Raw genomic sequence first — 26,772 nt, forward strand, 5'->3', positions numbered from 1 at the left:
TCCTGCCAGTGCGGCCCATCAGGCCACGAGAGTCGGAGAAAGCCCTGCAGGGATATAAATAGCTCCTCGGGGGAGGAGGGGAGAGTGCAGCACCACGTTTCCAAAGATGCTTGCTGCAGAGGATGGTTTTGCTGGATTAATTCAGAGGCAAAAGGGAATCGCTAGCAAGTTCACTGCCACAGCAGGTAATGTCTGTGGAAAGAGGGCAGCAGCTGCCCTGGAGAAGCTGAAGAGGGAATGCTCCGTTTTTGGGAGAGCAGCGAGGTGGGATTCCCATTTTGAGTGTCCCACCTATTTCAAATGGTTTCCTCAGAGTCCCCCCGCAGATGGGCTGTGTATAGGTACGAACGGCCCACGGCTGAGAGAGACAGCGAGGATACGAATCAAGCCGGTGGAGGTGTTATTACCTCACGCAGCTTATTGCCTGTGCCAAGTTTGAACAGAGACAGGTGTTATTACTGGTGCGCGCTGTATTGCACTGACTGCGCATAAGGTGCTCTGAACGCGCCCCTTGAGCGGGGCACGGTAGCGCTGGCTTCCCTGCCCTGGTCCCCGGTTTTTCTCGGAGTGACAAAGCCGAGAGGTTCCGTCTCCCCAGAGCCACCCTATGCCGCCCTGCCTCCCGGAAACTTTCGGGAACACAGACACAGGCGCCTGAAGCACAGGCACGCGCTCGCCCCTTCCCCTCAGCCAGGGCACTCCTCAGCCCCCGCCCGGGGCCGCTCCGCGCCTCTCTGCCATCCCTCCCCCCGGCGGACCGGCACCGCGCGGCTCTGCGGTTCTGCAGCACCCGGCCCGGCCCGGTCCCGCCCGGCCTCTCTCACCGTCCTCCAGAGCCTCTGCCGCTTGGTACTGACGGAAGTGGCGGTGACAATGAGGTGGGAGACGGACACCACCAGCCCGAAGACGATGGCCAGCAGCGTCCGGACGGGAAGCAGCGAGTAGGAGACGAAGGTTACCAGCATGAGCTGCCACATGCCCTCCTCGGGGGTGCTGGGCGGCTCCATGCCATAGGCGCCGAGAGAGAAGGGGCAGCAAAGGAAGGAGAAGGTGAAGCTGAAGAGCAAGGTGAGCTTGACGATCTGCTGCAGCTGGGTGACCTGCAGGTACTTGACATTTGTGACGATGAAAAGGGAGAGGAAGATGATGCAGTGCACCGGGTGTGAACCTTTGGAGATGGTCAGGCTGGGGCCGGAGAGCAGCTCCACCAGGGCTAGGCTGGCGGTGAGCACGATGAGGACGGCCAGCGCCTTGAGGGTGGACGTCTGCTCCAGCTTCAGGTTGTAGCTCTGGAAGAGAGCCTCCAGCTCTTTGCAATCAAACTCGTCCTCGCAGGCGATGGCATCCAGCAGCAGCAAAGGAGGGGGATCCCCTAACCCGACTCCCGCTCCCGACGCCGCGGCAGCGGGCGGGGAGCAGCAGCAGTGGCAGCATTTCTTCCTCTTGGTCTTGATTTTCTGAAACGGTATTTCCTCCATGTCAGTGCCATTCATAAACCCGGGGAAGAAATGCTCCTCCAGGTGTCCCCCGCTGCGGCTTTGCCACTTCGCTGCTCATATAAGAGAGGGGGCTACGCTCAGGAGCCGCGGCCACTCGCCCGCCGGCAGCCCCTGCCGCTCCGCGGGCGCGGGTCCCGGGCGCACCTGCCAGTCGCCCCCTCCGCTGCCAGCCAGGAGCCGGGGGCGGCAGGGACGGCGGGAGGACAGTCTCACTCGCGTAAACGTGCCAACCTTCCTGCCTGCAGTCTCGGTTTCCCCTCCACCACCCTCCTCCTCCTCCTTCTCCTCCTCCTCCTCCTCCTCCTACTCCTCCTCCCCTGGTTGCTCCAGGGATGTTAATCTCCTAATGACACCAAAACACCATCCAAAGGTTTGGAATCATACACAGGGGCAAAGGATGGTTGGAAGATCAGAAAAAGGGGAGACGGGGATAGTCAACAGGCGGCTTTCCCTTCAGATAACGTTATTTTGGGGAGCGGGACTACAGAGAAAAGCAAACGGGCTCCCGTGAGGTGGGCGATATTAAAAAATAAAATAGCAACTAGGGGAAAAAAAATTAATCCGAGACAGGGGTGTGGAGGAAAAGTGCTGCAGAGGGGTCGGAAAGAAAGCAGGAGGCAGGGAATGGGAGGGCGATCCCCTTCCCAGGTCCGAGAGCTTCTCACCGGAGCTGGGGGTTGAGAGGCGCCTGCGCGCCGATCCCTTGGGAATCTGGACACGTCCCCACCAGGGTTCCGCGACTCGGGAGCAGCGGGGGGACCCGCCGCCCCAACAAAGCGTCCGGCGTTCCCTCTGCCGGCCGCCCAGGGCTCGCTGGCTCTCCGGATGCGTGATGCGTCTGGCATCGGCCGATGACTGGCAGACCCGTGCTGCCCGCCTGCCCTGGCAGCTATTCATGTATATATATATATAGATGCATAGGTACATATATATACAGATATATATGTACCTATGCACATACATATATATGTATGTGTGTGTGTGTGTGTGTGTGTGTGTATAAAAATATACAAAATCTACCTATAAAGACATAGAAGTACATGTAAATATAAATACATTTGAAATATGCCTATAATACTTCTATCAGATACTATTGCCAAGTTGCCACAAAAGAATACACTGCAATATGCTTTTTTGTAATCATTGCATCTAATTTTAGGATTATAAGACTGATTTCAAACTCACCAAAGAGTGGGGAAAGGACACCAGTGTTTCTTTTTGGTTTGGGTCAAGGATTTAGAAGATTCAAGTCTAGGAAAATGTCAAAATAGCAGACTAAGGTTATGAACACTTGGCTTTTCAAAAGCAGGGCAGGGATTCTTTCCAGAATCAAAGCAAAATCCTACTATCATGCATAGGTTGAAGAACTAATCACTGATTTTTGTATCAATGATGTCAGATTCTGGTCCCAGATTTGGGCTGAAGAGTGTTAAGATCAACAGTAGGCAGAGATTCTTCAAGATTTGTTATGGCTGTGAATTATGTTGGCACTTCACTTCCGGATAGTAAAGTAGCATTAAAAAATTCTCAGGTACATAATCTAAGGCAACATATTTTTTATATTAATATTTTAATATTTGATATTAGTCCATGCCCTACCGACTCAGTATATTGTCATTCTTTTGAATCTGGACAGACCTCATCAGGAGAAAAGAATTAATCAACATTGCTGGAGTTTGTGTATTACAGATTCAAAATATTCCACACTTGAGGCAATGGCTGTTACTTACTCTGTGTTCATGGGAAGCAACTCATGGTGGTTTCCTAGACAGTGACTTAGACCCTCAAACACTGCAGAACTGTAAATGCAGCTGATACTTAGACTTCTGTAACATCCTTCCAGATGAAGGTAAAGGGGTTGGATTTGCTGGCCTGAGTACTGGAAACAGGGAGAGATGTTTAGCTGGAATAACATTAAACCTGACAAACAAAACGAGGCTTCCTTTGTTTTGCAGGATCTCTAGTGTGTTTGAAAAGCTTAATAAATAAATATCCTTGTTCACTTTGGTGCATAAATTCACTTTGGTCACACATATATTAGATAAACAAACACTGTTGTGTTTTTACCTGTCCTCAGCTTTCTTCTGACCTCATATATCCTGAGGGATAAACTAATATTTCACATCTCACAAAGTATAAGAGATGGCACTGAGTTGCCCAATCCTAGGAGCTATTCCCTGAAAGAGTTGACATGCTAGCAGTTATAATTTCTTTCTTCTGGCTCTCAGCTTGCTGCTGAGGAAATGGAAGGTGAGTAGTCCCCTACAGGGCACCCTGTGGTTTAAATCATTTTTATGCTTCTTACAGCCTCTGGTTGGATGAGTTAGTGCATACATAAAGCAGAGAAAGATGGTACATGTGGAATATATGCATCTTCATTCTTGCTTGGTCAAGGGGAAGCAGTGAACTGTTGAAGCTTCATCTTCCTTAGACACTCTAGGAGTATGGAAATGCCATACAGTGATTAATGAAACTCTGCCATCCTTTATACACTGTTTCACATCACAGGGAAAATACTTCACCATACTCTCCATAGTGAGGAGCCCAAATTTTAGCTCCTGATGTCACAAATACAAAAAGGAAACCTCAAAACCATTGTCTGAGACAGACATATTATTAAAGCAAATAACCAGCTATAAAACTGCTGGAATGCACTTGACACAGGACCATATTTTCTGACTTATCTGTTGTAGAGGACAATAAATCTAAAATAATCTAGATCTTCCTGGGATTTTTGAACTATAAACAACACTTTGTGGACTGTAGTACACTTCTGGCTCATTTTTAAGAAAGATATGAGGTTGGTTTTGACAGTTATTGCCCCCAGAATTCTGGATGTTGGCCAGAACCAAGTCAGTTATTTCTTTTGTATGCTCTTGCATTTTTAATCAGAGACTACTCTGGGAATTAATGTAGTATTGATAGGAAAGAGTGATTAGAGTCCAACTTTATCATATTTGAAACTGCAAAGCATATCTGCTTTTCATTTTTTTTCTAAGAGGCAAACTGTCTTGGTATTTTGAGTCACTGGAAGTGAAAAACATTTTTTATGGAGAGTCAGGCATACACTTGTATTTAGGTTACACTAAATACAAGTGTATTTTCTCACTGCCTTCTGCTAGACCATAGTCTAGAACTAAAGAGCTACTGAGACTTTCTGTTCCCACTCAGTTCCTTCTCCACCAATCTATTTTTACTTAGTTTGTGCTTGTAGATTCCCCACTCAATAATTATTTTTTCACTGTAATCTTGTTTTACTTTACTGAACTCGGTACTTGCTTTTTGTATCTCATAGTTTCAAGTATTCACTGCCTGGTGCATTAGGTGGAGATCATCTTTAAAAGCAATACCTTTCATAAAACTGGAGCTCTCCAGATTCAGGATAATTTTAGAATTAGGCATAATGAAAGTTTTGCATGGATAGATATTTTTTTCTTGTGTAATTTTTGTCTGAGTAAGGATTGCAGAGATTTTCATATTTTATCCATATTTAGTATTGCTCATCTGTAACAGAATGCCATGCTCTATGATTGGAGACAGGGACAGAAATCTCTTTCTTCTCACTGTCTCTGACAGTGAGACTAAAGACTCTGCATAAAGCTATTGAGAAGTTTCTTCAGACTCATTCTAGCAGGCACAGCTTGTTAATGTCACCACAGAAATCAACCTAGTGAGAGAAAAGCAATGATATGGTCAGGACAGAAAAGGTCTAGCACAAAACAGTAGGAATGGCCAAGTTTAAATATAAAAATTGGACAGTGTTTTCCTCCTCTTATGGATCTCTGAAATAGATTCCGAAGTTCTAGATTTTGGGGAAAGATTTGAAAAAGTGAAAGTATGTTTTTCCAAATCATGCACAGATTTAATTTGAAATCAATCTGGGGACTCCATCACAGTCTTACTTCAAGAAATGTAAATAGATTTCTGCAAGGCTGCTGAAAAATTGTCTGAACAGATCTCATAAGCATTATAATGACTTTAATGTTCTTTGTGATTTTAAAGTTTGAATTATGGTATGTGCATTTTGATGGAGAAGAAATGAAAGAGACATTTTTGATGCACTACCACTTCCACAGTTAAACTATCTCCATGTTTGAATTCACCTAACCAGAGCACTTCTGCTACAGAGCTGAAATAAACTTTGCCCACCTACAGTAAGTGAAAACCTCACAACACCTACAAGTTCAGTCACTAGGAGACATTGGCTCTAGCCTCAGCAGTGTTGTCCAAAATTACTTTTTGGTTTTATCTTTTTCTTTGTGCTTCTTCATACAAGAACCAGTTTTAAGAGAACAGAAATGAGTATTTCAAGGGTAAATTTAGGCTGCAATACTAATCAACCAATGAAAAACCTGTGCCTAAGCTTCTGCTCAGGTCTAGCAATAGCAGTTTTATTCAGTTTCCGGTGGACTTCACAGTGCTTTTTCACTCAGATTATTTTAATTACTATTCTATCTGTATAGAAGTCTATCTAATTGTGTAATCTACTGGAGAGAAAAAAAAAAAAAGAGAAAAAAATTACCTTAAGGCCTTGACCTCAAGTCACTTGTCAGACAAGACTGATGCTGAAGCAATTAAGACATTTGACAGAAAAATAATATGGCTAAAATGGCTAGTTTGCCAGCAGAGAAAGGGGATGGATTTTCTCCAGATCTCTGCTGCGCAGGGAGTACTGGCATTAATAGCATTTTAATCCTTTACCTGTCTCTTCTATTTTAAGTCTTCCAGGAGAGCATGAGACTTCTGTGACCTACTGAACTTCTATATTAATACTCATTAATATCTTCAGTGAGCAAACAATGTGCTTTCCAGACAGAATGGACACATAGCAGGTCAGCAAGACCCTTCCAGCTTTTGACCAATCACTCATTTTCTCCATCAATACTGTATCAACTCTGATTTATTTATTCTTCATCTAAAATTAGTGCCATTGAATGTCTATTATAAAGGCAAAATTTCAGGAAAGAAGGTTGATGCATTTTTCTCCAGTAAGCAAGCCACAGTTCTCAGGATCTCTCCCAAATACCATACCCCATCTGGCCACGCTTCTGTCTCACATCTTATTACTTTATCCTCCCTGTTACCTCAGAGAAATGTCAGGATTTTTCCTTCAGGAGCCTGTGGATGGTAGGAGGGTGGAAATGACACAGGAAAACTTTCAAATCTTCTTTAAAACAATTTATTGTGTACTTTGCCAAGGGGTATACAACAGTTACATATATTGATAAAAAAACATCAGCAAAACAAGAAATCACAAAACAGCTCCAAAACTTACACAGCACTTGTAGCACCTGCTTTTGTTACTTCATTTTAAATGTGTTAGTTAGAGCATACTCTTTTTCAGCAGAGAACACCAGTGCAAGACACTATAGTGCAGCTGTGGATGTTCAGGTACACTCTCATGGTACCATGGAACTCCACGCAGAGAGGTACCAGCTCAGTTACTGACAACCATGTCGCCAACCCATTACACTAGTATCAGAGCTTGCCAGCTCAGGTTTTTATGCTATATTTACATGTTTGTGCAGTAACCAGGTCTGGAGTCAGCTTGTTCAGGGCTGCCACAGGATCTTTACACTGCAGCCTGGAGATTAAAAATATCATGTTAGCGTTCAACAGCTGACAACCTTTTTCCTGGTTTCCTTTCAGTAAGGTGGATCTTTCAATACATCAGTTATCTTCAGAATCACAATCCCATCTCAGGCTAAGAAACACCCAAGAAGTTGTGTGGTTTTCCTCTAGTAAGGCTATTATTTTATCTTTCCCAGTCAGCTTGGTTAACAGACTTTTTTTGAGCCAACTTCACAGTCAATATATAAAAACACCCAAACAACAAAACACAGTCCCCAAAATTACATAAAACTCGATCAGTTCTCAGGCAAAATAGAAATGTTTTTGAGTTCCCACAGACTTCCTTTTGCCAATCCTTTCAGAAAAACCAAGAAAAGAAAACAAAACTGAACCATTGTTCCCCAATATCTTAGTACTTGTCCCTGCAGTTGACCAATGAAAATTTTGCAAACCAGTTAGCAGATTTGGCAGAAATATCTGTGATCTGATTGATCAAAGCTTTCTTAAAAGTCCTTTAGCTGTCAAAAATCTCAGTAAAATTCAGACCAAGGTCAAACAGTCCACTCTAATTTTATGAGTTCTGTAAATGTCTAGCATCAAGGTGCTGGCAGTGGGAATGAATTGGATCCTGTTCCATGAAATCAAATGAAGTTTTGATATTCACTGCACCTATATTAGTCATGCTATTATAACTGTGCTTATTTCCAAAGGAAGGTTTCTGTTCCTCTCTATACTAATACTTCTGTTGCCTAAGGTAAGAGTGTATCTGTGTTCAGAGCTTATATTATTCTTATATTATTGTCTTGCCTTATGAAATGTAGTTTAGATGTATTCAGAATATGTATAAGAATAGGCATTTTGGTTAGTGTATTCCCTTGAATCTCTTGAAAGAGAAAGGCAAGATGTACACAAAAATAAAGACAGAAATTGTAGCTGTTTATAATACACAGTTCACTTGTAGCCATATTTCTGATACATCAGTTTTTGAAAAAATATATTAAATAGTGATTCATATTCAGCAGAGATGTCTTCCTCCTATTTTACTTATCTCTAGGTTATGTAGCACACATATTCTTGAATCACTTATGCTAAATCATGGTATTATAATTTATGAATTGAACATTTAGTAAACAAATCTTTTTTTTTCTTTCTTTTTTTTTTTCTTTCCTTTTTTCTTTTTTTCTTTCTTTTTCTTTTAACAAAGCCTATCAGTTTCTCAAGATTTTTTTAATCCCATGTATATTTTCATTATGTCAAGTTTTCAGAATTGGTAATATTCAGAATGTGTTCTGCTATGACTTTTCATCACAGTTCACTCATTAGTAGTTCTGTAGTAGCTGCCTCAACTACCTCAATGCCAGACATGAGGCTCCCTTTTGGACTTTGGATTTCAGCAGAACTTCACACCAGTTTCACACCAGTTTTGGGAGTTTTTCTTGAGTAAGTGTTCTAAAAGCCTGCATATTTTCATCCTTTGCGGAGCCTCCTATCAAAGAGTGAAAAGTACATTGACAATATGAATTTTACAATAACAGAAGAAATAAAAATATTTTTAGTCACTTCCTACTGGAGAAAATAATTGCTCCTTTATACTAATTTGATTGTTTTCTGATGATAACTATAAAGCCAACAGTAGTTTAAAGACATAGCATACTGCAGAAAACCAGTGTCTCTGCCAGTTAGTACTTGTACTTGATCACTGAATGGAATACAGATATAGCCCTTTGCTGTTTTTTATAAACCCAAGGAACTCATCCCCCAATCCAGTGGAATTTAAAAAAAACAAAAAAAAAACCCAAAAAACAAAAAAAGCAAACCTTAGTGATGCTTTTCAAATAGAAAGATAAGCTTGTTACAGAAGGCTGTTGCAGAAGATAGTTACTAGAGATTCACCTCCTCTAACACCCCTTTGCAAAGAACAGAGTACCCCAAAACAGCATGTATCAGACATTAAACTGCTGTTTCTGATGATCTCCACCAAGGACCAATATTCCCTCTATGTTATTTCTAATCTATGTAATGGGATTCTTCATGTAAATCCTGCAACTAGCAGCAACTAATTAGGTCAAATTAACAGGACATATGTTACTGGATCTATTTTGAGTTTAAACCCTCAAGATGGAGCTACCCTCCTCTTTAGGGTAAAAACTACTGGGTGTTAAAAGTGAAAAGACAACTTTATGTTGTGGTGTGTTTACTATTCCTTTAGTCAAAGCCTTGCTCAACATTAAGACAGATTTCCAGTGGACTTCAAAGCTACATTTATTTTCTTATCACCTGTGTTCCTCCTTCATCCTAAACAATTTGCATAAACCTGCATAATGCTTCTTAGCTTATGCTTCATTGCTACTATATATAGATGAACTGGAAATTCAGCTTAGTAAAGCAACTTAATTATTTTCTTGTTCCCTTCTTTCTTCCTGCCTACACACTGTGCATGTGTTTTTGTGCATGAAGGTGTGAGAGATCATGTACTCAAAAGGAATTTTAAGTGCCAAGTGTTAATGTTCTTATTAATTATTGGGGAAACAAAATTTTCTAAACTGATGCAAAAGTAGGAGCCATAAGAACAATCCCAAATATCACAGGCATTCCAGTATATGTGTCTACACCTCTGTGTGTGCATGTGAGTGGGTGTGTTTGTAAATGAGGATTTTGTTTCCCTCTTTTAAAAAAAAAGACAAAAAATATTTTACATTTTCTTTGTGACACACATTGAGAGTTAGGTAGTCAAGTCAGGTGCTGATATTATTAACAGTACATCTCGTACATTTCATACAGGCTTATTTTCGTTTTCTGTGTTATTACTAGCTTAACAATCTGTTTGCTTTCAAGTTTATATTTGCAAATTAGGTTATTTCTTTAAAAACCTAGATATGAAATTAAAAATATCATTGAATATGAAATATCTCTCATTGGATAGGACTCATAAGGAAATAAAAACAATACTTATATTTTAGTTAAAAGTAGACATTTTTCTCACAACTTTTGTTTGCAAAAAAAATAAAAAATTGCAGCAGTGTAAATACAGATTTGCTTGACTAAAAAAAATAATTTTATATTTAATGAAGATAATTTTATAGCACCTTAGCAGTTAATCCCTGAGAAGCTTCATCTCCTCAGCTCTGATAGCCCTTTAAAGCAGAAAGACGCATTACTCTAAGGAAAGCTTACCAGTGTTTTTAACTCTAGACTGAGTAGTACAAGCCTGACTACATTCACTATAGATTGGGTCTCATTCTCTTGTCTGAAATATATCTCACTTCTCTAAACAAGGTTAAATGCTATTTTTCTTCCCCTAATCCTGTTTATCTAGTTAATGGGTAGTCTGGACAGTTTTAAGTATTCCAGTTAAGTGGGAGAAAGGTCACTGCAAGGCTACTTAAAACATATTAGGGGATGCAAAAGGGTTAAACTGTTAAAATTGCAGTTTTCCAAAGGATTTCCTAAAGGCTTTCCAAAGGATTTTAGGGAATGAAAGTTAACACTAACATTAAAATAAAAAATCTCTAGGAATTTCCTACTACCATTGCAGTGATAAAACTTGTGTTTATTTTTGCAAGTACAGTTTTACAGTTTTTTCCCAGCACTGACATACTCCCTTGGCCTTGCACCAAACTCACTGAAGCTGAAAGCTGACAGGAAACTTTGACTTTAGCCCCAGGTGCTGCTCCTCACTGCCCAGTGATGAAGGTCCTCAAGATGGCCAGCTCTGCTCATTGCACTGCCTAAGAAAAATTTCCCTGGCTTCAGTGCTAACTTATCCTACCAGGCTGAATCCAGATGTTAAGGAAGCTGTCTTGGTATCTCCCATCAACTGTATGGAAAAAAACTCTATATGCTTTTATGCCTAGCTTGTACATTTTGGGCCTTTGAATTCAAGGTATATTTGTGACTGATGGACCTCTTCAATGAGATTTGCCCCTGCAGTTAGCAAGGTGCTTTCAGAGATCTTTGTGTCCAAAGACAGATTTGCCTGTTGGCTAAGTAAAATCCTCACCTGCAGGTTTTGGGAGCTTTTCTGCAAGAGCACCAGGGAAATTTTTCCAAAGACCTGATGGGGAGAAGTAGCAGCAATAATCCAAAAAGTGATGATAGCACTTTCTGAGGATAATTCAAGTACCATCCCTGATGGTACAGAGATTTCATCTCACAAACAGTGCATGCTGGAGACTCCCCTGCTGGAAAGGAGCTTGGCAGTAATGGACCTGGGAGTCCCATTGGACACCAAGTTTTCCATAAGCCAGTAATACGAGTTTATAGCAATGGTGACTAACAGTGTCCTGGGGTGTACTGAAAAAAATTCTGTCAGCAGTTCAAGGGAGGTGATCCTTTCCCTCTTCTCAGCACTGATGAGGTCTCATCTGAACACCTGTATCCAGTTCTGGGCTTTAGAGTACAAGAGACACAGATGTACAGAAGAGAGTCCAGTGGAGGACCATACATATGCTTAAGGGACTGTGAGGAAAGGCTGAGAAGACCTGTACTGCTCAGACTTGAGAAGAGAAGGCTCCAGGGGTATCTTATCAATGTCTATAAATACCTGAAGGAAGGTGCAAAGATGGAGTCAAGCTCTTTCCAGTGGAAAGTCCACTGACAGGACTAGAGTCAATAGAGAGTGAAACACATCAGGTTCTCTCTGAACATCAGTAAACACTCTTTTTACTGTAAGTGTGACTGACCACTGGCACATACTGCCCAGGGAGATGGTAACATCTCTGTCCTTGGAAAAATTCAAAAGCAACATGGACATAGTCCTGGGTAACTGGCTCTAGGTGGCCCTGCTTGACAAGCAGGTTGGATTATATGACCTTCAAAATCCTCTTCCAATCTCAACTTTCTGTGGTGCTGCAATTCTATGACATATGTGGGGAAAGGACTGTTAATCACTCTTGTGCAGGCCCATTCCAAGGTAGGTTATTAGTAGGTGCAATAACTGTCTCCTGCATTTACTACACCATGTTAAAAAGAAAAACTAAAATAAATTAGTCTGTCAAAGAAAAAGCAGACTTGACAATCCATGATCTCCCCTAAAAAACAAAAATAATTATTGCATAATATAGAATATACCTGATTCTGCAGGGTTATCTGTATTACAAGTTTCTCATGAGATTAAAGAACAATTAAAGGACCAATTACTTTAAAGGTGCTAGTCATTCATATTCATAGGTTCAGTGAAGAAAAATCCTCAACTCCGTCAAAATTGGTTTTCTCAGAACTGGTAGTTCCAAGAAAACAGGTGAAAACTTCTGGTCCCCAGAAAATAAGCCAGAAGAAAAGAGGTATGGAAATGTTTTAGCACTCCAAGTTGACATATCAGTTGAATGTAAGATTTAAAGACTGTAACTAGTGTTTAGGTTAACTTGGTTGTCAAATCCCTCATGGGATCTTACCTAGAGTGTGAATTTGTGTTCATAACCAGAGAAATAATCAAACTGAGCACTATCAAGCTAACCTTCACAAATTCTGAAATATCCTGCCTGGAAATTATCCTGTACCATAGCTTTCAGAAGTTTTAATGTGTAATGATCTGCTTTTGTAGCCTTTGCATTTTACAGAGAAATATTATTTCTCTTTTAAATATATTCTGATATGTGGCACTTGTAGATTTTCATATGATATGGCGCTTGTAGATTTTCAATATTTCTTCTCCCCTCTATTTATTCATCCTCATGATTAAACTAACAAACCAATTAAAAGAAATGACATGTAAACAATATTAGATATATTCCCTCACCATGACTGAAAAACATTTGTTTTGGTTCAGTAGCATCTTTTACCTCATATTACTATGTTCCTATGATTTCATTGACATTTTTCAGAGACTCCTTTATATTTAATATTTCTTTTCACCTTCCATAGTATTTCAATTATACACAGTAGATGAAATGCCCTTCTAAAATTTCAGTATTTGAAATGTGTGGCTTTTGAACAGATTTGGAAAACCTATTTATCATCAATGAGAATTTTCTTTAACCTAAAGAGTTTTATGCATATATTTATAGCAATGAGTACAAGCTATTATGCTGGTCATAATACAAAGCAGATCAGCTGGTATTATTTTCATAAAGATTTAAAAATTAGCACACCTACAGTGAAGTCAAGGAATATTATATTAGCATCGCTAAAAAAGGAAAAATATATGTGATTTTCATCTAAATAAACTTATTTAAAATAGAAATGGACATGATACACTTGGGCTTTATTTTGAGTTAACAAGTTAAACTCAGATTTAAAGATCATTAGAATAAAAACTTGCTACTTTTTTCCTCTCTGCCTTTTAGACATAATTTAACTAAATCAGCTTAGTGACTTGCAGTTTGGAACAAGTTCTTCTGATACAGTGTAGACACAATTTATGTGAGGATTCATACATGCTACATGTCCTAGGAGACTGCAATCAAGATGCAGTCTTGGACATGGTTTTCATCAACCTGATCTGCTGAGTATGTCCCTGCCCATGTCAGGGGGGTAGATTATCTTTAAAATTCCTTCACAACCCAAACTATTTTATGACCTCTTAATTTTGTGCTCCAGCTGATGATTCTAAGGAGTACTGACAATATCAAACTTGGTATCCTGTATCTAAATGTGAGAACAACAGATATAACTGGGATTCTGGACTATGGCAGAATAGTGTGAAGGGAAATCTGATAGATCAGGCTGCTCGAAGTCCCACCCAACCTGAATGTTTCAAGGGGTGGAATATCTATCAGTTCCTGGGGAAATCTGTTCCTGTGTTTCACCAGTGTCATTGTAAAAAAAAAAAGTCTACCATAAGCAGGTTTATACAATCTTTTTTTAAATCCCAAATTTAATCTTGTTTTCAGTCTATTTAACCACACATTTTCACCTCTTGTACTTCCACTTGGTAACAAGTAGCATCCTGGAAGATTGCATATACAATGACTAAGGGCTTGTGAAGCCATCCAGCCTTGATTTATCAGAAGTACTAACTGGTGAAATAGCTATATCACAGTTGAAAGAGATACTGACTGAGTTAGTAGTTGCATAAAGCTTTCCTGCTTATTGCACTGGGTAAGGTTACATCTCATCTGAAAGCATTACTTTTCAAATAATGGCCCATAAACATCAAGAAAGAAGTATAGCAATATATGTAGCACCAACACTGCACTTAGTACTTAAGCAGTATGGTGGATCCTGAAAGCAAAGATTTTCAAGACTGCATAAAAAAATTGAATAACAGGATTTTTGAAAGTGGTCTGATTTAACCTCTTTCTGTTCCTGCTCAGCCCTCACCAAGACTAACCTTTCCCTTCAGTGAAAATTTATTTGCTATATATGCTAAAATTGCTTATCTTTTCTACTTTAACCCCCATCTATTTACCTTCTTCTATTTCCAGTTTATCTGTACTACTTTAAGAAAGGTTCTTCTCTGTTGACACAACTGGTACACATAGAAAAGCTTTATTTGAGATCATTTAAAAGCTTTATTTGAGAGCATTTCAGTTGCTCTTGAACTGAGACTGCTAGTGTAATTGGCATAACCACATAGACAGAAATAGTTGTGCTAACACCCACATCAGAATAGCATGCACTGAATTTTTCCTTTCCTCATCTCTGAGGTTTATATATGTTTTCTGCCATTTTGATACAGAATATTTTATTTGCAAAGGTCTACTTATTTTTAGAAAGAAAGATCCTCATCCTTAAAGCAACAAGTGGCTTGCTAAGAAATTATAAAAAAACTTCTCAATATCTGTAATACTAAGCAGACCAACAACCAACACAGCCCAAAGTACAAGTGGACAACCTTCAAGGCATAAAACATGCATACTTCATGCAAAACTCGAATTTCCGTGAGACTGTAGAGACATCAGGAAGAACAGGAAAACTTCTTTAGAAATGTTTTTGGTAGTTTGGAAAGATCTGTAGAAATGTCTAAAGAAATTTACATATGAATGTGTGTGTTATACCTTTAAAATTACTGGGTTTGAACATTGAAGGAGTAGGAAACTCTAGAACTGCAAAGGTAGCAAACACAGACAACAACCAGGAAGGGTTTAATGAATAACCAAAATGTTAGGCCATACATGCTAAAAGAAGAAAATAAGCTTAACCCATGATAAAGGAATATGAGTCTCCCAACTAGTAAAAAAAAACATTACTTCATATTATCTGAGACACCTGTGTTTCAGAAAGGCATTTCTTTTCAGGAAAAAGTGTCATAGATGGAAATTAGCAGATATAAATCACAATGAAGTGCAGTGACTTTTCCATGGATTTGAGGTGGTGGTTGCTGACTGAGGCCCTAGTGAGATCACTTTACTTTTCTTTGTAGGATTTTGAGCTACACAATAATAGACTATAAAGGAAAAGCCCAAAGACAAAAATCATCAATATGCTGTTTGTGTTATAGCTGGTAAAACAGTGCTCCAGAGCCTAATGGCAGCAGACACGGTCTAGAAGTCTTGTCACATATAATGAAAAGCAAGAATATAGAGATGTGACTAAGTGGTTAGAGTAAACTTAGGTCATACATACTTCATTGTACTTTAAATAATGCTATCTAAATGTTCTTACACTATCTTCTCCTTAAGTTGCCCCTTATCAGTTTGCAGCAGCTAATAACTGTCCAAAGGTATTTTCTGTTAAAGCATGGATTTTGTAAAAAAAAAATAAACAAGGAAAAAAAAGGGATTTCAAATAATCTGTCTTCCTTTTTTCCATGTGTATGCTGTTGAGAGTCAAGTACTGATGGTAAAATTAATGAAATGGGCTACAATTACTAAATAAGTGGGAGGTTTGCCATAAACACAGTGAAATAGGTCATTCTCTCAAGTCTGGTCTCATCGTGGTCAGCTGCTACATGAATGAGGAAAGACTTAGAGAATATGGTCTTTTTTAAATACTGAAGGAACAGAACTATGGGGAATGAAAACCAAAGCATCAGTTTTCTAAAACACTGTCAATACCATTACTTTGCTATCTGTGATTCTGATTGAAGAATTTCTGATGGTATATTCTTCTAATTGCAATGATTTCACACTTTATTCCTTAGAAACTCTACTTAAGAAGACAAGAACAAACTGAAAAATATCTATCATGTTTTTAAGAATTCAGTGTTCTGAAAAGTAAACAAACATTTTCCTAATATGGATAAACTAAAACACTGTGAAGAGCAATGGCTTTCCCAATATCACCTAAGTGCTGGAAAACTTGCAAATAACAGAAGTCTTAGAATCCTCTCTACCAAGTCACCTTATAAAGGGAAAACCTTTATTTGATTTATACCAAGGAAATAATTGACTTCAACTTAAGTTTTAGATATAGGGAAATGATTTTTAAAATTCATCTACAATTTCACAGGTAGTAGCAGTCTTGATCTTTCTCTTCATTCCCACAATATAAAATCTGTGCATTTTCAGACTGCCACAACAACCATTCAGCCCCTATCTCAGCCTGCATATCTAGTTCAATGTCACTTTCCTGGTTTCCAAAAATGCTTCTTGTTTCTATTAATTCATAAGGATCCATACCTATAGAAGAAGCAATGGTCTAGAAATGATGGTTTTAGCTAGGGCAATACAGAGAAAGGAGTACAGAACTGTGCTGGAGTGGGTCACAGACAAGAATAATGTGCAACATGATTTATGCCACTTTTACTGTGTGCTTTCATAAATCTGCTACAAGTTATCCAGTGAAAGGAAGGAAAAATTAGAGTTCATGCATCTTTGGACAGTTGTTTGATATAGTGGCAATTCTGAAGGGCACTCATTTACATTTATTACCAGCAATAAAGAGATGGCTTTGCTTTGTTTTGGTATGTGCATATATTACATGAAAATTATCAGAGAGATGTGTCTGTGCCTATTAAGCTCACATAAAAAACTTCAGATAATAAAGCAACATCTCTTTAAAAAAGTAGGTTTTTTTTTTCCTTTGGCAGAGATTTCGTTATACTATTATTTTATCTATAATTAGATGTATCCTATTATTAAGAGCTGACATATTGTTTAGATTGTTTTTTATTAATTTATCAGAATATAAAATACTGACAGTTTTCATATATATGTCTGCTGGCAAAGACAACAAAGGGATCCACATCTATTCGTCTCTAAAACTTCTCCTCTATTTATGTTACTTTTTAAGATCAGCTTTGTTTAGCAGTCCCCAAACATGTCTTTTCTTCCATGTTCCTTTCATCCCCCCTACTACACACATTGGTTCCTGCATTGAATAATGAAGCCTTCTTTCCTCTGCTCACAACTATTTACTTTTGACAGTGCTTTGAAGGTTTGTCTGCTCAAAGTACAACAACTGGAGTTTTGTGCTAGTCTTGCTAAAGACAAGATGACTTTGGCCCCTTCCCAAGACAGCATTTTGCACCCATGTCTTGGTTTGAGACAATTTAAAAGGTAGACATCCTGTAAATGTATTGTCTGCTTCTATGTCATTAACCAATTCCTTTCCACCAAAAAGGATGGAAACATAAGTGAAAAACTAAGTTTACTGACAAGCAAAAGAGAAACAGGCAAACATAGCAGTAAACAATTACTAGATAAAAAACTGCCAATTGCACAAACCTTGTGGCAACAAAGAGACCTGGAAAGGTGGGATGATCCTTTCCCCACAAAAGATGGTACTCTGTAGCCTAGCGCATGGCTTGAAAGACCAAGGGAAAGATGGAGTCTGCCTCCTTCCCCTCTGCACTTATCTCTCCAGTCGCTGGAGCTCTCACTGGTATTGTCTAGATCAAGGGGCTAGAACTCATGGTGGAAGACAATGGAAGCAGTTGGCTGGAGCATCTCAGACTCAGTGCTTTTCACGCTTTGTCCAGGCCTTGTTTTTGGAATGGAGCAACTTGGACTGGAGCAGGGCCACCCCATCCTCCCTGATATTGGAGACCCTGAGGGCAAGCACTGTAGAATTCACTCCAAAACAGTCCAAAACACAATGGAGGAACAAAAGAGAAGGGGAAAAAAATCCAAGGTAGAGTTTCTTTCTTGAGCAAAGACCACCAAGCAAGACAGAAAGTTCAGTTCCAGTGCTTCTATCTTTTAAAGGGACAGTGGTAACGCCTAATCTGCCCCAAGATCCCACCTAGCCCAAGGGAAAATAACAATTTTGGGCATAGATTGATATGGAATACAATAGCATTTTGGATTACCCACATCAACCCACAATTCTTAGAAACTTCCCTAGAGGTGCTAGGGACAAACCAGAAAAAAGGACTTCATTGGCTGATATTATAACATGTAGTAAACTGGACAAATGAGACTTCATTAAAACTGAATCTCAAATGTGTTAAATCTCAGTCTATCTGACAAAGTAACATTACAATCAGAAGCAAGCTTTGTTGCCAGAAGAAAATCAATACTCTAACTTGCCCACATTATGAAAGTAACTTCCTAAGGTGCATTTTTCAGGGCTAAAGCATATATATTAAAAATTACTAGTCAATGGCACTTTTGACTCACTAACATTACTATATTTGCATTGGCTGGCACATACCCACATTAAAATTCTGGCACATAATTCAAAAATGAATCAATACAAGGGAATCTCATTCCGAATGTTATGATCTCTATAATTTTAATAGTTTGTCTTGAAAATGGATCTTTAAATGGTTGTCCTGGTTTAGGGCAAATTTGGGAGCAGATTAAATCAGCCCCTCCCCCCAGTCAGTTCGGGAAAAATATCTTTAATTTTATTAAAAAAGAAAACCTAAACAATATTAAACAATAAAACTTCTTGCCGTTCCAAAAGAGGGACAAACTCAGAAAGGTCCTCTCACCAGTGTCATGGTTTGACACTGGCAGAATGCCAGTGCCTCCATGAAAATGCAATCCCTCAATTGAATGCTGTGAAATGCAATCGAGAACAGAGCAAAGCAGGCCCAAGCTTAATAACAAGGAAAAAAAATTTATTAAGCTACCACTACTATACTACTATAAAAGAAAAAAAGAAAGAAAAAAGAAACACACACAAAATTCAAAATTAAAACCTTCCAAAGCATTCCTCCTCCCACCACCCAACTCCAACAAACCACAGTGAGACACAATCTGGACCCCCATCAGGTTTCCACCCTCCAGACAATCGATACTCAGTCCATCGAGGGAGAGGAATCTCTCCTGTGCCACAGACCTCCCAAGAAACACAGCTGCCACATCCTGTGCTTCCATGTCACACATAGCACTGCCTGGTGAAAAAAGTTTGCCATGGTGACCCGTCTCCTTTCCATGCACAGTGCTCTCACCACCAATGTATGGATGGACAGACTGCTCTTAGGATTTTTCCTTTCAAGGATGCCCTGCCAAGAGAGGAAAAAACAACAGTTCAGATTTTCATTTTTGGGACCAAAGTGCCCCCCATTTTCCCTTGGGGCTGAGGGCTCAAGAACGGAGATCTTCTTCTCTTTTTCTTCTCTGAAGACAGGGGGCACCACCACAATCCTCCCTAACTTTTCTCTGTTCGCTCCACTTCTGTCTTTTCCCAGCTGAAGCATGGGCTCTTTGGCTCACCGGCATCCTCCTAAAATACAGTCTCTCTTGGAGGAGAAGATCGGTTCAGTCTGTGGCTACCAAGAAAAAGTCCAGCCAAAACCCCCTCCATCATCTCCTCCCAGCTAGAATTTCTCCTTCTAACATCCCAGGGTCCAAGCTGTCTCTCTTCCTCTCTTTCAAACCGAGGAGGAGAAAAATTTCACAAAGCTTTAATTTCTCAAGGAAGGGTTAAAAGTCCCAAGGATGGCTCACTGCCCAGGCTCCAACTCCCACAGGCAGCTGGGCACCTTGCGGCCCCCCTGCTCTTCTCCTTCCCGTGGTGAACTGCTGACAAAACTGCCGCTGTCTCTTTCTCTCTTTTTCTCTCTCTCAACTCTGTGGGGGGGAATGGAGACATCCCAAATTTCTCCACCCTTCCATCTGCAAGGGGCCAGCCTGGTTCCAGTCCCCCTCCACCCTTTGGCCTACCTCCAAAGGCCACATGGCTTTTCCCCTCCCCCACCCAGCTCATCACCGGGCAGGGGAAAGGCTGCACTGCACGCTGACAGGAACTAAAAAGAGCGAGTTCTCCTGGGAATTCTGCTTTTAACCCCTCTGTGTTCTCAGACGCCTGTCCACCTTCAATTGGTCAATATCCATATTGACCTCTTCCTTCCAAGAAAATTCTTTTTCCGTGTCAAACCACGACACCTGGGCTGCATCTTGGCTCACCCAGTCTCTTATCAGTCCCTCCGACACTGAAAATGCCACAGCCCAGGTGGGCCACAGGTACGAGCTGCCGCTGCTCCTCTGGGTGTTCAGTCCAGAGCAGGTTTGAGCAGGTCCAAAGAAAAGGAAAAGCCACAGTCCAGGGAATTTCTTTGGCTCAGCTACCTAAAACTAACTAAAAGCAAAGGAGAGCTCTGTCTCATTGTCTGTCCATCCATTAACAGCACAGTCCAGGAGCAGAAATGTGAAGGAGTGAGTGCCGCTTCTGTAAACAAATGGCATGCTTCTTCTCCCCCCTGCTTCACTCCTGGAACAAGTCTTAAGGGTGCAAAACTTATTATCCAGCATAAACAGAACAGACAATTGGGGTTAAAAGCATCATATAGTCAGCCCAGCATCATATAGTCTATGACATCAAGAAAGAGCAGAATTAGCATACTCCAAATTTGGATGTCAAAACTGCAATCTTTGCTTCTCTCGTCATTTTCACTAATGAAAACTGCAAGTTCTAAATCTTAAAAAGGTTCCCATTTTGCCAGGCCAATCTTATTGGAGCAGAGATGCACATCTTGTTCCATATGAGACTGAAGCAACAACAGAAAACTCAGCAAAGGGTTCAATTAATTGACTACTAATATAGCTACAAGTGTTGATCATGTCTCTAATGAGGTGGAGCTACAGCAACTAATCTGATGGTGCAGAGTTGAGCACCAGGTTGGAAGAGACCAATAAAATATTCTACAGCTTATGTCAGAAAAGGATTATAAGAAAATCACAAGGAAACAAGGTCAAAGTTGAGTTTTCTGATGGCAAGTGATGTTTTCCTTCCAATGCAGATTCACAGTGCTTTCTTTTCTTTCAGCCTCATTTGAACTGAAGAATATTTCATTTCCTATGCCTTGAAGTGGTGAAACATAAGAAGTTCCTTTGGGAAATTTCATTACTTTGAGAGGCAGTGAAGTTTGCATAAATAAAACAGAGTCGTGGTTGCAATTACACCACTGATTTTCTCTTTATCCTTATGAGGTTTAAATCCTTCTGTGTTCAGAATATGGATAATTTCTCAGGTGGGCTGTACCTAAATCCTTTTCTACAGGCTATGTCTATGCTGTTCTCTTCTTGTGTACACACTGCTGTAAATACAAACAGGCTATGAACAGGCTAGCTGCATGTGTTTGTAGACAAATAAGGACAAAGTTTGCTCAGGTTACAGGGTGCTACTGTAAATCTTGGGAAAGAATTACTATAAAGCAATTCAAGCTCAGGCATCCACATGTTGGAATCAGTCTGAGTAACCAAAGGTGAGAAAGTTTTCTGGTCATGGAAGTGAAGTTTCCAATCAGTTTCTTCCTTATCATACTTACTTCTAGATTGCCACAGCTTTCCTACTTGCTCCCATATCTCTTGATTAAAAGCCTTTCTTTAATTTTTCTCAAACAACTTTGATATATTTTCTCTATACTTCCATTTATATTGCTGTTTGTTCTCCATTATGATCCAAGTAGAATACCTCTTGTCAATATTATTAGAGGGTATTTTGTAAATGTCCCTGGTTTTTTTGCAATTTTATTTTGTCCTGGACATAAGGCTACATGTTTGCTTTATTTCTAAGGACATAAAAAACTTGCCTCTTGTTGGCTCATAGAACAGATGTCATTTTCCCAAACATTGATTAAAAGCAGTCCTTGCATTCTGCATAATCAAAGGCACTATAAAATCTCTTAGACCTTTATTCGTCATAGCAGAGGTGCAGTTTAGAGGGGTTTGTATTGGGGGTTGTTTCCCTGGGGAGAAGGGGCTGTATATGTCTGTGTGATTTTGATTTGCCCTGAAGTATTAAAACTTTGTGTTTCCTGCTGAGGACAACGTGATGGCTTGCAACATCAAGGCTACAGATCTTGTCTTCACTGACATAGTGGAGAGATGAACCTAGACTGAAATGGTATTTGTAGCAAATAGCATGCTGCTAGCATTTCAGTTGGAGATAACAGAAATCAATAATAAGAATTTGGTCCAAGTCTACTATGGTCGGAAGTACCAGAGTGGAAGCTACAGTAACTATGTTTAACTCAACAACAGACATAGTCAAGAGTCATAGAATCATAGAATCTCTTCAGGTGGAAGAGGCCTTAAAGATCATCTAGTTCCAACCCCCCTGCCTTGGCAGCATACTAGTTTGAAAGCAAACCAGTGAGAGATTCCAAGTCAGAATTACAATTTACTATGAAAATTAAAATAAAGGCAGAAAAGACTGGCTTAAACTGACAGATTCAGGATACAATCTGACACCCTGTTCATCAGGGTGGTGGTAGCAGTGTGATTAAATGGTGGTTGCAGTCCTGTTGGAGTGATAGATGTGGCTCTATTGAAGAGGTGATTGCATAGAAGGGTCTGGTCTTCCTCTGAAGGTCCAGTGATGGTTATGGAGCTCTTGTCCTCTGGGAATTCAGTAGGTATGGTGCCCATGGCACTCCAAATCTCAGATTATATCCATGTAGGAATGCTTTGTTCCTCCTCCTTGGCTGAGCATTTGACAATGGAATGATGTAATTTCATCCGTCATGCAGTGAGGCTTGATGGCCCATTAACAGAAGATAGCCCCCAGAGGGGGCTTATCAGGGATAAGTCATGGAGGAGATAAAGAGCACTGCCCCACTTGTTTTTAACAGTTTATGAAGATGTTAATAGAATACATACTTTTGGATACATCTTACATTGTAACCTAAGACAGGCAGGGATGCCTTTCATTAAACCAGGTTGGTCAAAGCCACATCCAATGTGGCCTTGAATAATTCCAGGGATGGGACATGGACAATTTCTCTTGGCAACTTGTTGCAGTGCCCCACCAAACTCACCAGGGAATAATTTCCTCCTAACATATACCTACTATAACCTACTATAGTTTTGAATAATTCTCCCTTGTCCTGTCACTACATGCTTTTGCAAACAGTCTCTCTATCTTTCTTGCATACTCCCTTCAGGTATTGGTAACCTTAATTAGGTCAATCTAAAGCCTTCTCCAGACTGAACAATCTTAATTCTCTCATGCTGTCCACTGGACAGGTGCTTCCTCCCTCTAATCATCTGGACTTGTTCCAACCATTTGATGTCTTTCCTGTTCCAGGGGCCTCAGGCCTGGATGCAGCACTGCAGATGGCGTCTCATCAGAGCAGAGTGAGTGAATCACCTCTCTCACCCTGTGCCCATGCTGATCTGAATGCAGCCCAGGACACATGTGGCTTTCTGGGCTTCAAGTGTACGTTGTCAGCTCATATTCAATATTTCATCCACTAGCAGCCCCCAGTCCATCTCAGTAGGGCTGCTCTTGATATGTTTATCCCCTAGACTATACTGATAGCAGGGTTTGTCCCAAACCAGGTGCAAAACTTTGCACTTGGTCTTGTTAAACCTCATGTGATTCCTATGGGCCCACTTCTCAAACTTGACCAGGTCTCTCTTGATAGCATTGCATCCTTCAGGTGTGACAGCTACACTATTCAGCTTGGTGTCATCTTCAAACTTGCTGAAGGTACACTAGATTCCTTTGTCTATATTATCAATGAAGATATTAAATAACACTGGTCCCAAAACAGGCCTGTCATGTTTTGACACTGGCCAAATGCCAGGCACCCACTAAAGTCACTCACTCACTCACTCTCCCCTGCCACAGCTGGGCAGAAGAAAGAAAAATATTAACAAAGGGTTCATGAGATAAGGACTAGGAGGAAACACTCCAAGGGCAAAACAGGATCAACTTAAAATGAGTTTATTAAACAAAATGAGTTTATTACTAACAAAATCAGAGGAAGATATTGAGATGTAAAATAAGCCCTACAAACTCCTTTCTTCCCAAACCCCCTCTCCTCTCCTTCTCCCCGACAGTGCAAGGAGACAGCAGGGTGGGGGTTTTGGTCAGTTCATCACCTGAGATTTTCTTCCACTGCTCAGAGAGACAAGTGAGACTGTGAGATTTTGGGGTGCCTTCCATGGGAGATAATTCCCTGTGAAATTTTCCAGCATGGGTTCACTCTCACAAGCAGCAGTCCTCCCAAAACTGTTGTGGCATGGGTCACTTTTCCTGGGGTGCAGTCCTCCAAGGACATGGTGTTCTAGCCTGGAAGCAGGGTCCATCTCTCCACCAGGTCTCTCACTGGATCACAGGCTTCTCCAGGCATCCACCCACTCCAGCATAAGTGCCTCTCCCATGAGCTGGGGAATCTCTGCATCCCCTGTGGAGCCCCATGGACTGGAGGGGCACAGCTGCTTCACCATGGTCATCAATCACCATGGCCTGCCATACAGAAGATTCTCAGCTCTGGTGCCTGGAGCACCTCCTCCCCCTCCTTCTTCACTGGCCTTGGTGTCTCCATGTTGTTTGTTTCACATGTTCTCACCTCTTCTCCAACTAGAAAAAAAACTGCACCACCTTTGTTTTGATTTCTTCTTAAATATGTTATCATAGAGGCGTTACCAACCTCTTTAATTGGCCCAGGCTTGGCCAGTGGCATGTCCCTCTTCAAATACATCAGGGATTGCCTCTTTGGACATGGTGGGATCTTCTAGCAGCTTCTCATAGAAGCCACCTCTGTGGCTCCCCTGCTACCAAAAACCAGGCCGTGCAAAACCTGCACAAAGCCCCAGAGGGACCTCACTTGTCACTGATGTCCATCAAGAATCTCATCACTAACCTCTGGATGTGTCCATTCAAAAAACTTCTTATCCATCTAACAGTCTACTCACCAAATGCATCTCTCTCTAATTCAGAGAAAAAAAGGTTGTGGGGGACTATATCAAAGGCTTTACAGAAGTCCATATAAATATTACCTGTAACCTTTTGTCCTGGGTACAGAGAAATGTGTATGGAGTGTTCAGTGATGTTTATACAATTCCATCTAACATCACAGCCATGGAAGTGGTTTCAGCAGGGAGAATGCCATTCCAGAAATGGAAGGGGGCCCATTTTGTCTGGCATACTTCAGCAAAGGGATCTGTGGACATAGCATCCCATGCCTAGCCATTGCTTTTTCCTAACTTTTCATCCGTCTAAGATGTTTTTGCGGGATAAGAGGCTGAGAAGAGGCAGTGGGGCTGCTACTGGGGATGTGGTGCTGAAGCTCAGAGAGGCAGCCAAAACCAATAGGGCTGGGGGCACAGTTTTACAGTTGCTGGATGGACCATTTCCCCACATCTCAGTGCTACAAGGACATGGAGCAACAGTGTCAATACTAACCAGCTGAGCAAAAACCAGTCCTGCAAGGTGGCACTGAATTCCACAGGTAGAGACACACCCATCACCACTGTCAAATCGCTGTCAAGAGAGGGAGCAGGAAAACCACCATCACAGGCAAGCAGCTGCTCCAGCTGTGTGAGCACCCCACCATCTGCCATCGGAATCATCCCATAAGCCCCTGCCATCCCATTTTTGTTCTGGGCGGGGGGGTGCCACATGGGCTGTCCAGGGTGGCAGCTCTCTTGTCTTTTGTTCCAAGGGGATAATGTGATAACTTGCTTGTTGTCATTTCCTCTTTCTTACATTTGTCTTTTGATTGCTGTTTATTTCTATTTTTTTAGTAGAATTGTGGCTCTAGTTTTTTTTTTAATCTTTCATAGCTTTGTTTTTGTTGTTTTCTTTCTCCTTCTGCTGCTGTGAGGGAGCAAAGGAGGGAGGGATTCATGCCACCTTGGTCTTTTGCTCACTGTAAAACCATCCCAGTGTTCCCTTGTCAACTGATGTAGTCACTCCATCATAGACAGCCACTAGTTTGGTCAGGCAGGACTTGCCCATGAAGAAGTTTTGCTGTCTCTTCTGTATCACCTCATTGTTTTCCATGTGTCTTAGCATGGCTTCTAGGAGGATCTCTTCCATCATGTTTCCAGGCACAGAGTTGAGGCTGACAGGCCAGTAGTTCCCACAGTTGCTCTTTCTACACTTTTAAAGATAGGTACAATATACCCCCTTTTTCTAGTCACCTGGGACTTCACCTGACTGCCATGGAGAGTGGCTTGGCAACAGCAATATCAAATATCATGGAGAGTGGCTTGGCAATAGCATCAGACAATTACCTCAGAACTCTGGGATGCATCTCATCAACTCTTGGCTGCATCTTGTTGTCAAGAGTACATAATTCTCATAAGAGTAGGCATCATCAAGAGTATGTATTTGAGAATATTGGAAACACTAAGGAAGCATATTTGTCAGCATCCAGAGATCTTTTTTCTGGAAGAGCTCGTCTTGGTTACACTCTGTTTAAGCATCAGAAACACTCTGTTCACACTTGATGTGCTTGGAATGAGTTTAGTAGGTTTATGATCCTTATGGCAAGTGGGGCACTTTTCCGTTGGAAAAAAATTTGACTTTAAAAATAAATCACAGTACTAGGAAAAGTTTTAATCTAATTTCTTAGTCAAGATACCGTATCATGCTTATCTCTTTAGATACATGCTACTTAACATAACAGTCTATCACAGAGAAAACATGGAGCGATGTTTCCGATTATGAAGAATGTTTTGTCTTATGACAAGAGCCA

At 40.8% G+C, this 26,772-nt stretch overlaps 1 protein-coding gene across 1 annotated transcript in view; it reads right to left on the reverse strand.

The window, feature by feature from the left end:
- The window catches only part of ADCY1 (adenylate cyclase 1), a 184,934-nt gene extending 181,421 nt beyond the window's left edge, over positions 1–3,513 (reverse strand). The window contains exon 1 of the mRNA XM_085571600.1: positions 825–3,513. Coding sequence (XP_085427726.1) covers positions 825–1,493 — 669 coding nt within the window. The 5' untranslated portion in view covers positions 1,494–3,513. The remainder of the gene's footprint in view (positions 1–824) is intronic.
- Positions 3,514–26,772: the final 23,259 nt, after the last annotated feature.

Source organism: Lonchura striata, chromosome 2 (genome assembly GCF_050655825.1).
Source record: "Lonchura striata isolate lonStrDom1 chromosome 2, ASM5065582v1, whole genome shotgun sequence".
Lineage (NCBI taxonomy): Eukaryota > Metazoa > Chordata > Aves > Passeriformes > Estrildidae > Lonchura > Lonchura striata.